The sequence below is a fragment of the Equus asinus genome, chromosome 25, assembly GCF_041296235.1.
Source record: "Equus asinus isolate D_3611 breed Donkey chromosome 25, EquAss-T2T_v2, whole genome shotgun sequence".
Taxonomy (NCBI): Eukaryota; Metazoa; Chordata; class Mammalia; order Perissodactyla; family Equidae; genus Equus; species Equus asinus.
In genome coordinates this window covers 42,997,062-43,010,481 of record NC_091814.1, presented here as the reverse complement: position 1 = coordinate 43,010,481, position 13,420 = coordinate 42,997,062, and the positions used below count along the sequence as shown (strand labels likewise).

Below are 13,420 nucleotides of genomic sequence, written 5' to 3'. Positions count from 1 at the left end.
TCTTCTCAAATGTGTTCTTCCACTCTTTCATCACAACTACTTAGCATCCTTTTGTTTCATTGTTTATTTCTTCCTCTGAACTTTTCTCTCCTGCTCAATTTATTAGATGGCTCAAGCAGATTTTGAAATCTCACTCTTATATTGGTTATGGAGCTTGTGCACTCTGTGGGTTTTTTCTTCTTCTTTTTAATATCATATATTATGTACTTAGCCTATTGCTTACAAATAACCATCACTTATTCTTCATGTACAGTTCCTACTCCTTTGTCCACATGACTTTTTATCTGCTGCACTGGTTTTGTCCTTGTGGAAATTTAAGCTCTGAGAAGACATGGATTTATTTTTTTCTTTTAAAACTATGTGCTTTTTCTAGTATAGTGTTACAGATAATCATTTTTAGTGCTTTCATGTTACAAATAATGTTGTATCATTAATATCATCATTGCTATATTTAAAATTGAATCTTAGTTTCTTTGTCAGTGATTTTGAAATTCGGGAAACTTTATCTTTCCTTTAGAGATACTCTGATGATTTAATTGGCAAAATCTGCAAAATCAAACATTTCTAAAACAGAATCCATAGCCACGTAAGCTTGATAAATGCCCTATACTCTAATCTGGACCCCCTCTTCCCCATATATGGTGATTTACAGTGGATAAAATAATTCGAGGGTTAATAAGGAGGAGTCCAGATTTTTCAAAAAATTATTTAGCCCATTTTTTCTAACTTATTTGGCTGTAGACACCCTGTCCCCAAGATCTTCCCCTTTCTTTCCTTTTTACTTTTTGGAAAACTTATTAACATCGTTGGAAACATACTTTTGGAAATGCTAGTCTAGGTGAATCTTCTCTGCAGAGCAAATATAAATTCATCTTGTATAACCATAAGGTTCAAATTCAGACAGAGTACTGTTTCGATGTCATGTTGGAATTCTTTCATGGAAATCTATTAGGAGACAGAAGTAATGATAATTCTTTTTAGGTTCCATAAATGAAATTGTCAGACTGTTAAAACTAGTGTTTCTCTAAATAATCAATAGAAAATTAAAGGTCACTGTAGACAGGCAAGTGCCTCTCAAGAACAATTTTATTCAAGTATTTACATGCTGAGTATAAGAAAAATGTTTACCTTTGAAAACTCATAATTTTATTAAAGCAAAAAGTAAACTTGAATGTTAGAAATATGTTCACTATGCTAACATGCTTTATAGAGTATCTTTGAGTCATTTATTTAATAAATAAATATTTCTTGCAAGGCAAAATGCTTCTTGTTATGAGAAACAATACCTTTAGTGAGCTTAATTTCTCGAAGAAGAGCTAGACCTGTGCCTTGTGTTGAATTAAATGCCTTGAGAATTGTTCCAATCAAACTGTTGGGAGAGGTTGCTTCTTATCAGAAAGTTCAGGAAAGAACTATAATGTTAAAAGATGGATAGAAACAAAAGGACATGTGTAAAGTACTTAGGGATGGTGAGTATGAAAATAATTTTTTGTTGTGACTTATGGGTTAGGAATAACAAAAGAGTAGTTTTTGTCATTTCTTAAGTTTTAATACAAAATGATATTTTATTCTCTTTCAAAGACATATTTTAAGACATTTTTTATAAGATAGACTTGACCTTACCTTTTATATATGGCTATAATTTTTCTGCTATATGAAGTCTAAGTATTTTAGAGGGTTTTGCCTCATACTACAATAAGTGATTCATGACATATATTCATTGCAGAGGAGAGAGTTAGGTGCCAGTTTAATCAAGAGACTCCTTTTCCGTTTTATTGTGCGCAGGGTTTGTCCCTAGCTTGTGGACCACTGTAAATGTAGCAGTAAGAGGAGTCCTCATAGGCCTTCATTTGGCGTAGCAACTATGTGGAGTGAATAAATGCCTGAATCACAGCTTTTTAAAGCTAATGTTAAAGAAGATAATGCATGCTGTTCTTAGGAACTTAGCTGGTTCTTGAAGTAGTTTTCCTTTCTCTAATGTCTTTGTGAAACAAAACTTCTAGTGTCTCATCAGACAAGGGAAGATCTCAGAAAACTCCAACTTCTCCCCTATCTCCAAGTTCCCAGAAATTGTTGCCATTTGACCTGCCAGGAACTTCATTAGAAAGATCTAAATCCTCAGTAATAATGACTCCAACTGTAACAGGATTTAAGCCTAATGCAGCTTTTACTGATATGAACCTGGCTGCCAGCAGAACAAATACAGAGATGGCTTCAGCACCAGGCAAGTAGATCCATGCATCTGTAATTTAAAAAATGAGATGTTAATTTTTTTCCTGAAAAGTTCTTTTCTTTCCGTTGAACCATAAGGAAATGTTCTTTCAAGTGATTGTGATTACTTTTTTCGGGGGTGGGGGGGGAGGGTTGTCTTTTTTGGTTTTTTTGAGGAAGATTAGCCCTGAGCTAACATCACCAATCCTCCTCTTTTTGCTGCGGAAGACTGGCCCTGAGCTAACATCTGTGCCCATCTTCTTCTTTATATGTGGGACACCTACCACAGCATGGCTTGACAAGCAGTGCATAGGTCCACACCCAGGATCCGAACCAGTGAACCACGGGCCACCAAAGCGGAACGTGCGAACTTAACTGCTGCGCCACCAGGCTGGCCCCTCAAGTGATTGTGATTACTTTTTGAAGTAGTAAACAAAGACTATGCAGGAAAATAAATATTGAAAAGTATGAGTGATTCAATAGTGGTGATTTTTCCCATCTTGCCAGCATTAGTCAGGTACACCTGAAAAATGTATCCCATATATGTACTCCTAAGTGTTTGTAGGTATCTATATTTGTATGGACACATGCATGCACATGCATACACACCCATACCCACACACAAAAGGAGTAACTACTAAGATACGTTGTACTAAGAAGTCACTGTCTTTCCTACATAGGAAATTAGTATTGTTTTTGGCTCTTAAAATGAGAAGTGAATTTTAGAATCTGAGATGTAATTTCGTGTGAACTTTTACATTTGACACTTCTTATGCCCTCCAGGTTCTAAGCGCTTTTCTCCTGCTGGCCTCCAGCATCGTATGGTAGCAGAACTCAGTTACTTGAGTGCCATTGAGGAGTCGGTGCGCCAGCTATCAGATGTAGAAAGAGTTAGAGGCATTTCGCTTGCTCAACAGGAGAGTGTGTCTCTGGCTCAGATCATAAAGGTATTCGTGGAGTTTTCTTCTTTAGCTTTCTGTGTTTTTCCTCTTCTCTTTGCTATCTAAAATAGTCAATGATGAATTAAAAAAAAGTTTAACCTGCCAAGTAGAAAAGAATAGTTTGCCATATAGCAGCTATAAATAACCCTAGGAAAAACTATCATATAGAGTACTGAAAAGAAAATTAAACATGCAATGTTTGGCAGTAGAACAATAATATAATCATTCTCTCTCAAATATTTCATTTTCCACATTCTCTACTTTTTTAATGACAGTATGAAAATCAGCTAATCAAATATTCTCAATATTTTCTCTTTTTACTGACAAAGTCAGGTGACTGAGTTTTTTTCTTTTTAATGCTTTATTTGTACCAAAGAGAAAAGTTTCTGAGATATGGGTTTTTGATAAAGCCAGGATAATCTGGACTTTTCCTTTGCTAACAAAAATCCAGTGTGTAAGCAGTGTTCCTCGGTGGGGGTGTTATTGGGATTTTTTTTTTTTAACCGAGGTACTATTTACATATAATAAAATACACAAATTTTAAGTGTATAGTTTCATAAGTTTTGACCAGTGTAACCGTGTAACAATCACCCTAATCAAAATATGGAATACTTCTCTCACGCCAGAATGTTCACCCATGCCCCTTTTCAGTTAACCCCTCCTCCCAGAGGCAATTGCTGTTCTGATTCCTATCACCATAGTTTATTTTTGCTCGTTCTAGAACTTCATATAAACTGAAGTATAATTTGTACTTGTTGTGTTTAGCTTTTTCTATATTGCATAATGTTTTTAATATTCATCTCTGTTGTTTTACCCATAGTTTTATTTTTCTACCAAATATTCCAGGAATTAATGTATCAAAAATTTTTTATCCATTCTCTTATTGATGTACATTTGTATTATTTCTAGTTTTTGGCGGTTATAAATATTCCTCCTATGAACTTTTTTGTTTTTTTGGTGGGGAAGATTGGCCCTGAGCTAACATCTGTTGCCAGTCTTCCTCTTTTTGCTTGAGGAAGATTGTCGCTGAGCTAACAACCATGCCAGTCTTCCTCTATTTTGTATGTGAGATGCCACCACAGCATGGCTTTAATGAGCCACCAGTGTGTAGGTCCATGCCTGGGATCCAAAACCGTGAACCCCGGGCTGCTGAAGCAGAGCATGCGAACTTAGCCACTACACCACCAGGCTGGCCCCTGAACATTTTCTACAGCTTTCTGTATTCAACACAGATTTTCATTTTTCTTGCTTAAATACCTAGGAATGTACTTGCTTGGGTCAAGTGTAAGTATGTGTTTAATTTTATAAGAAATTGCTATACCCTTTTACTAAATAGTTGTAACATCTTACCATTGTACAGCAGTGTATGAGAGTTCCAATTGTTCCATATCCTGCTGTTATTTGGTATTCTAGTTATGCTAGTGAGTGCAAAGTAGTATCTCATTGCTGGTTTTAATTTGCATTTCTTTTATAACTGATAAGATTGATCATATTTTTGTGTATTTATTGACCATTCTTAAGTCTTTTTTTGTGAATGTTCAAATCTTTTGCCTATTTCATACCCGGTTGTTCATCTTTTAATTACTGAGTTGTAGGAGTTCTTTATTCTAGAAACAAGTCTTTTTCAGATATATTTCAAATATTGTTTCCTGGTCCTTGGTTTGCCTTTTCATTGTTTTAAACTGTTTCTTTTGAAGAGCAGAATATTTTAATTTTGATGAAATTTAGTGTTAATTTTTTTCTTTTACGGTAGTGCCTTTTGTTTTCTAAGAAATCTTTGCCTACTCCAAGATACTAATGTACTCTCAAAGCCAGTCTTCCTCAGCAAGGAGAGGAGGATTGGTGGTGGATGTTGGCTCAGGGCTAATCCTCCTCAAAAATAATAAATAAATAATAAGATATTAGCGTACACTTAACAAAGATATTCTTTTATGTTTTCCCTGAAAGCTCTATAGTTTTGGCTTTTATATATAAGTGTGTGAATCATCTTAAGTTAATTATGGAGTGTGAGGAAGTGGTCACAGTTCATCTTTCCCCCATATGGTTATTCAGTTGTTCCAGCACCATTTTCTCAATAAGACTTAAATTGCCTTGGTACCTTTATCAACAATTAAGTAATCGTTTATATGTAGGTCTATTTCTGGACTCTGTTCTTTTCCATTGCTATTTGTTGGTCCTTAATGCCATTACCATACTGTTTTATTATTGCTTTACACTGTGTCTTGAAATCAGGGTGTAATTGCTCCAACTTTGTTCTTTCTCAAGATGGTTTTGGCTATTATAACGTTTTTGCATTTCTGCCTAACTTTAGAATCAGTTTATCAGTGTCTACCAAAAAAAAAAAGCCTGACAAGATTTTGATTTGAATGGCATTGAATCTGTAGATCAGTTTGGGGAGAATTCACATCTTGACAGTATTGCATCTTCTAATTCGTGATCATGATGGTATCTTTTTCTATTTATTTAGGTTTTTAAATATTCTCTCAGCAGTGTAATTTTCACTGTAGAGGTCTTATACATTTTGCAATTTCTTCCTAAATATTTTATGTCTTTTGATTCTGTCATAAATGGTATTTTTTTTCAATTTCATTTTATAGTTGTTCCTCCCAAAATACCTATATGCAGTTCTTTGTGTGGAACTATCCCATGCTTTGTTGGGAGTTCAGCATTCATGCACCCCTCCCAATAAATAGCAGTAGTGCTATCCAGTTGTGACAGCAAAAACTCTCCAGACTTTTCCAAATGCTCTCTGGTGGAGAGTAGGAAGGGACTGATAACAACTTTGTTAAAAATCACTGGATTGAGGAAATGGCCCCATTGCAGTGGCCACGCGTACTTACCTTGAAATCTGAAAAAGCACTGAGGTTTTCTACCATTTTAGGGATATGTTATAATTCTGGGTTTCCAGATTTGGACAGGGCATTATATGGCTTTATACACAGCCTTCCCACCTTTAGAGGAGCTATATTATTTAGCACTATTCCAGAAGAAATGACAATATATAAATTTATAGATAGCATTTTATGGAATACTGGTAAGAAAGGGTCCTGGTGAAAAGAAGACCTTTTTTGGGCCAACATTTTTATGAAACTGCTTCTTCCAATCAAAATAAAGGAATCATAGAAGTGTGAGGTGTGAAGCATTATCTTTGTTTTTACACACAGGACATTTTAATCTCTTTCAAAGAGTTAGGCACCATAGCTTTTAGTTTCACACCAACTTTTTATTATCAGTTCTTAGTCCTGTAGGCCTTGGGAATGTTTTATATTATTACATATTTGACACATAGTAGGTGGTCACTAAACATTTTGATAGATGATAAATGGTTAACGTCTATCCTATTTACCTTCTTTCCTTTAGGCTCTAATTTGTTGCTTCAAAATATTTGTGTTAGAAAAATAGCATTGAGTTTAAATATAGTCACTGTATTAAAATAATTTAGTATCATAGAATTAGTAGTTGATTATTTCTTTATTTCGAAGGCACAGCAGCAGCGCCATGAAAGAGACTTGGCCCTTTTGAAATTAAAGGCTGAAAAAGAGGCTCTGGAGTGTCAGAGACAATTAGAAGAAACCCGAAACAAAGCAGCTCAGGTAACTTATTTTGCAGTGTGTACTGGTTCTTTAAACTTAAATTTTTATCTTTGAAATTACTTCAGTATTCTATTAGTTATATAGGAATAAAAAAGAAAAGGTATAAATAATGTTTTAGTACATTATGCCATATGGGTTAATTTCATGTCATTTGATTCTTGTAACAGCCCTGTGAAATTAAGTAGTCAAGATTTGTCTCCAATTTAGAGAAGTGGAAACTGAGGTGTATAGTGATTCCTTGTCTGCAGACACATCAGCTCGTGAACAGTGGTTAAGACTTAAGGTCCAGCAGTGACTTTAAGATTCCAGATTTTAAACTCTAGATTTTAAGATATGAAAGCCAAATAGTAGTCAAATGGTTTTTTCTTTTACAAGGCATTCAATCCATGAAACAAATTTACTAATAAAAACTAATTTGGAATGGGGAGAGACTGAGACATAAGTTCTCTATTCACCCGTTTTTATTTACAGGTCCATGCGGAATCATTACAGCAGGTGGTTAAATCACAACGGGATGTGACTGAAGTCCTGCAGGAAGCAACTTGTAAAATAGCTGCCCAGCAAACAGAGGCTGCTCGCCTCACCACAGATGCAGCACGCCAGATCTGTGAGGTAAGAGCCATGGAGAACATTTTTGTTTCTAGTTCTTTTTAGTCAATGTCAGTAACTTTGCTCTTTGCAGTAATGGGTTTCTAACATCCAGCAAATGAATACTTTTTTTTTTTACTGAGGAAGATTCGCCCTGAACTAACATCTGCTGCCAATCCTCCTCTTTTTGCTTGAGAAAGATTCTCCCTAAGCTAACATCTGTGCCAGTCTTCCTCTATTTTGTGTGTGGGTCGCTGCCACTGCATGGCCACTGACGAGTGGTGTAGGTCCATGCCTGAGAACTGAACCCGAGCTGCCAAAGCGGAGCACACCAAACTTAATCACTGGGCTACAGGGCTGGCCCTGCAAATGCATACTTTCAATTAGTGACTTTCAATGGGGGCCATACCCTATTGAAATAAGAAGCACATTTATTGCAGGGTGTTATACATGTGAATGATATAGAGCCAGAAAAAAAGATAGAGAAGAACTAGAAATTCCTGCCCTTGAGTAAACTTTTAAAAAACATACCAATTTTATTGATGTGTAATTTACAAATAATAAAATGTTTCCATTTTAAGTATACAGTTTGATGAGTTTTAACAAATACATATATATAGATATCTTTATATTTCTATATCTTATCTATCTATCCCTGTAAACACCACCATAATCAAGAAATCAAGAATATTTCTAACACTCTAAAAAGTTCCCTCCTGTCCCGTTGTAGTCAGTCACCAACTTGGTTCCCAGGGAGCCACTGATCTGCTTTGTATCAAGATGTTTCATTTTTATCCAGAGTGATGTTGGTGTCTTTTCTTTTACTGTACCAAGGATAAAGCCAGAAATAGTTTTACTGCTGTCTCCATATAGAATATCATAATCTATAGATATAGTTTCAGTTTGTTTTAGCAGTTACAGTTTAGAACCGTTTGTTGAAGTGATTCTGTTATTAGAAAGCCATGAACCTGCTATATGTTGAGTACTATGGGATTGTGCAAATAAGTATAAAGTGGAGTCTCTTTTCTCAAAAAAATTTTAGACAACAGTAATAAAGATTTCAAAAATACGTCAAGTCATCAAGGCAGTGATTGAATGAATACTGTATGAATAAAGCATGCAGCAATTGCAGTAGTGGCTAAGAGTAGGGAAAATATGCTTCACTTTCTTGGTCAGAAAAGACTTAGGAAGTAGTAACTGAATTGATTCTTAAAGCAAGATTTGATTTTTGGTTTACTGTGTCTTATTCTATGACTTGAAGGTTTTCTATGTAATTCATAGATTGTTATAGCTGGGTGAAACCATAGAAATCATATTGTTCAACCCATTATTTTTATAAGGAAGCTGCTGAGACATAAAGCGTCTAAATGACTTACCCACAATATTTTACCTATTATTGCAGAATTTGCTTGCTTTCAATCCAGTGATCTTTCCAAAACACTATGTTCCCTCTCAGTTCTTCTGTGATATTATCTTTTTTACATCTGCTTTTGCTTTGTTTGTGTTCATATTTAGATGGCAGAGTTAACTCGAACTCATATCTCAGATGCTGTCACTGCTTCAGGAGCTCCACTAGTAACACTGTATGACCACCAGCGGCAACATGCTCCCGACTTCGTGAAGCAACTGAGGACCAGAGCTGAAACAGATAGGTTAATATTCAGTCATTCAACAAACATGTAATGAGTATTTAGTATGTTTCAGGCACTATTGTGGGTACTAGGAATATAGTTTTGGGAATATATAGGGAAGATAGATATTAATCAAATATTCACTTAAGTGAATGAACACTTAAAACTGAGATAAGTGTTGTGAAAAAAAGGAACGTATGTCTCTGAGATATGTAAGAAAGGAATTTGAATAGCCTGGGAGTGCAAGGAGGTCAGAGAAAGTTTTCCTGAGGAAGTAAAGCTTATGGTGAGATTTAGTGGAAGAAAGGGAGTCAGTGATATACAGGAGGTAAAGAGTAGGCAGGTCAATACATGCAAATGTAGGAAAAGAAAGTAAAGGGAAACCAGTGTGACTGGAGGCAGAGAGCAAAGGGGAGAATGGTAGGAGGTGCTGCAGGGATCAGATCATGGTAGGACCTTGCAGACCTTCAGGCTTTTGGAGTTTATTCTAGGAGCAATGAAAGGTCATCAGAGAGTATTTTAGGCAGGGCTGGATATGTGATCATGTTTGTGTGTGTCGTTTTTTGCATCACGTTTTGACAGTCTCTAATTTGTAGATTTTAAGTCTCAGTTCACATTCGTTGATACTTGGGGTGATTTGTAGTTCTCATATTTATTATATGAGAAGATATTCTTTAATGTGCTATATACCCTTTTCTATGAGTGAATGCCTTTCTTTCTCAAAAACTTTGTAACAGTGACTTCATTATTTCTATGAATTCAAGATTTTATCTCGTTAATGTTAAACAGTGTTTAAAATTTTTCTTTTATTAGAGACTTTAAATGTTTAATCAGTTTTTCTTTTCTTTGTAGGAAAAGTCATTCTGTTTCACTGTCTCAGAGTAAAGAAGGGACCCTTGACTCAAAGCATCGGAAGTATTCCCCCTCATATGATAGTTATTCTGAGTCTTCAAGATACAAGAATCATGATAGAAGGTGAGTTTGATTTAGTAAAGTCTGATAAATGGCTTAGACATTGTTTTTTTTTAATTTTTAGTCTCATTTCTTTAAATGAGATAGTGTCTTCCCTTCAAAGTTCTGGCTTCCCCCATTTAATTAGCTGATTTACAAATTAGTTGTTCCATGTAATAATATAGCTACCATTCCTTGAGAGCCTACATTGTACAGGCACTGTATAAGTTGTTTTTCCTACATTTACTCTTCATAACAACTTTCCAAGACAGATATTATCCTCCTTTGATAGATGAGGGAACAAAGGCTCAGAGAGGTACTCAGAAACTCACCGAAGGTCACATAGATAGTGGCACACCAAGGAATTGAACCTTGGTTTATCTGGCTCCAAAGCCTTTGTTTCTTAGAATCTACATTGCTTTGCTGACATTCATATTTCTTGACATTACTGTATGTGCTAATTTTTATTATTGTAAAAGAAGATTGAGTACTTTGTCATTGGTACTTGGGACATTATTAACATCTATAGTTTTCAATTATGATTCTGTCCTTGGATTGGAAGGTTTTAGGGGCTTCTTTCCAGAATTCTTAGAGGTAGGATACCTACGTTGTCAGAGTGTAGTAAAACCTCAATTAAAAAATTAAATCGTGATTCTAAAAACATGTGAAAATCAATGTGAGGTAAGTACCAACAGTTATTGAGTACATACTGTGTGTCTGGAACCATGTGACTTTCGTTTAACCTTCACTGACACTTCATTTAGGCCACGATCTGAGTTACTACAGTGGACTCCTAATACGTTTCCCCATCCTCTAACCTTTTCTCACTCTATTCATTAACCACATGGTAATCAGTGATTTTTCTAAAATTTGCAGCCAGTTGTTTATTCACCTGTTTGAAACCCTCAGTATTCTCTCAGAGCCACTTAATATAACATGAAAGTGCCTTTGTTATTGAGCCTTTGGTCCATCTGCAGCTGTGTCTCTTGGCATTTCCCTTCTTGTCACACTCCACTAATTCTAACTACTTCAGATCTCTAAAACCATGCTCTCTTTGTCTTCTGTGCCGTTGCATCTAATGCGTCTTCCTTTAGACCCTCTCCGTCCATTTCATTTGGGTTACTTTTACTTCTGCTTCAAGAATCAGTGCTACCCCTGGTCTGCTGTAGATCTGTCTTCTATGTTCTCCCACAATACTCTGAACATAACTCTTACAGCCTTTACTAGCTTCTATATCCTTGTTCCTTTACTCGTCAGTTATCTAGATTAGAATTCTTTGAGGTCTATGTTCTCATCACCCCAAATAGAACCCTGTACCCATTAGCAGCCACTTCTTATGCCTCTTCTTCCCCAGCCTCTGCCAACCATTAATCTACTTTCTATTTCTGTTCCTACGGATTTGTCTTTTTGGACATTTCATATAAATGGCATCATACAATGTGTGGTCCTTTGTGACTGGCTTCTTTGACTTAGTATAATGTTTTCAAGGTTCCTCTATCATATATCAGTACTTTATTTATATAGCCAAATAATATTCTATTGCATGGATCTACCACATTTTATTTATCCATCGGTTGATGGACATTTGGATTGTTTCCACTTTTTAACTGTTTTTGTGTGGGCATTTGTTTTCATTTCTCTTGGGTATATACTTAGGAGAAGGATTGCTGGATCATATAGTAACTCTGTTTAACTTTTTGAAGAGTTGCCAAACTGTTTTCCAGAGTAGCTGTTCCATTTTACTTTCCCACCAACAATATAAAAGTTTTCCACATCCTCACCAACACTTGTTGTTGTCTTTCTTTTTCGTTATACCCATCCTAATGAAGACCATATTATTCTTGTATCCCCAGAACTTATCAAAAGCCCTAGCACACAGTAGGCAATCTACTACATGTTTATTGAGGGAATGATTGGCATATAACTACTAAGTGGAAGAATTGAGATTAACCCCGTATCTTTCTGACTCCAAAGCATTTGCTGTCTCCTGCATTGTATCTTTTACTTATAACTTTATTATATGATTTATCCTGTTAAAAACATTTATTAAATCAGACAAATAATTGGATAATATTCTGATAAATACTATCATAAGAACACACACAAAAAGCAGTATCAACACAGAGACAGAAGTGACCAAACCTTCCTTGGGAGTGGGAGAAGGGGTCCACAAGCACCTTGGCAGAAAGGATCTGTTTATGCAGAGGATCTCAGCACCTGGCTCATGATTAGCTCCTTGATATATATATATGTATGTGTGTATATATATAAGCTCCTTATAACTCTAAATATTAATATATATATTTATGTGTCCTGGTGGTCTAGTGGTTAAGATTTGGCACTCTCACCACCACAGCTTGGATTCGTTTCCTGGTCAGGGAAACACACCACCCATCTGTCAGTTGTCTTAACTGTGGCAGTTGCATGTTGCTATGGTACTGAAAGCTATGCCACTGGTATTTCAAATACCAGCAGGGTCATCCATGGTGGATAGGTTTTAGCAGAGCTTTGAGACTTAAGACTAAGAAGAAGGACCTCGCCACCTACTTCCCAAAAAATTGGCCATGAAAGCCCTATGAATAGCAGTGGGACATTGTCTGACATAGCGCCAGAAGGTGAGAGGATAGTACACAAAGACCAGGCAGGGTTCCACTCTGCTGTACAAGATTGCTAGGAGTTAGAATCGACTCAACAGTACTGACAACAAATATATATTTAAGTGAATGAATAAACTAAGGAAAGCGAAGGAGGAGGGTGGAAAACATTGAACTTGAAAACAAGTTCACTAAGCATTTGGAAACTTGAGGCTTAAAATCAGGAGAAGGGCAGAGCTACTGGTACAGATTTGAGGCTCAATCTAAATGATAGTAGTTTAAATTATAGGGGTGTGTAAGATTGCCCAAAGAGAGTATGTAGCATAAAACAGAAAGCTACCAAAACCAAAATTCTAGAAAGCACCATTGTTTTAAGGAAAGATAGAAAAATTAAAAGGAAGTGGAAGAAATACAGGGAAACTTGATTAGGAAGATAAGCAAGAGAAGCAGGTGAGAGTAGAGTCAGGGAATATAAGGAGAGCTCTTTTATTTAACATTTAATTTTGATATAATTTCAAGGTTATAGAAAAGTTGAATGATAGAAAGTTCTTGAATATCTTTCATCCAGATTACCCTAATGTTAACATTTTACTACATTTGCTTTAGCAAGTAGAGCTTTTAAAGACGATAGAGGTTAACATCATCTAATGTTGTGCAGAAAAAGAAATTATGTGTTGGATTTGGCAGTTAGAGTTCAGGTATAGTTTACAAGAACAGTGCCAGTAGAATAGTTGGGATTGAAGCAGATTGTGATAAATCGTGATGTTGATGAAAAGTAAGGAAGTGGAAACAGCAAGTAGAAGCCCCCTTTCCCAGGAGCTTGATTTTAAAATAAAAGGATAAAGGGGAGTGATCGCCTGAGAGTAGTGGATACCCATCATGATTATTTAAAAGTGAAACCTTCCTCCTTC

At 35.8% G+C, this 13,420-nt stretch overlaps 1 protein-coding gene across 4 annotated transcripts in view; it reads left to right on the top strand.

Moving 5' to 3' along the window:
• Window positions 1-13,420, top strand: part of CEP350 (centrosomal protein 350) — a 160,636-nt gene that overhangs the window by 73,656 nt on the left and 73,560 nt on the right. For all 4 annotated transcript variants that reach the window (XM_014845276.3, XM_070498074.1, XM_070498076.1 and 1 more), the window contains 6 exons: window positions 2,004-2,224; window positions 2,995-3,158; window positions 6,635-6,745; window positions 7,217-7,357; window positions 8,849-8,985; window positions 9,817-9,939. In XM_014845276.3, the coding sequence (XP_014700762.3) occupies window positions 2,004-2,224; window positions 2,995-3,158; window positions 6,635-6,745; window positions 7,217-7,357; window positions 8,849-8,985; window positions 9,817-9,939 (897 nt within the window). The remainder of the gene's footprint in view (window positions 1-2,003; window positions 2,225-2,994; window positions 3,159-6,634; window positions 6,746-7,216; window positions 7,358-8,848; window positions 8,986-9,816; window positions 9,940-13,420) is intronic.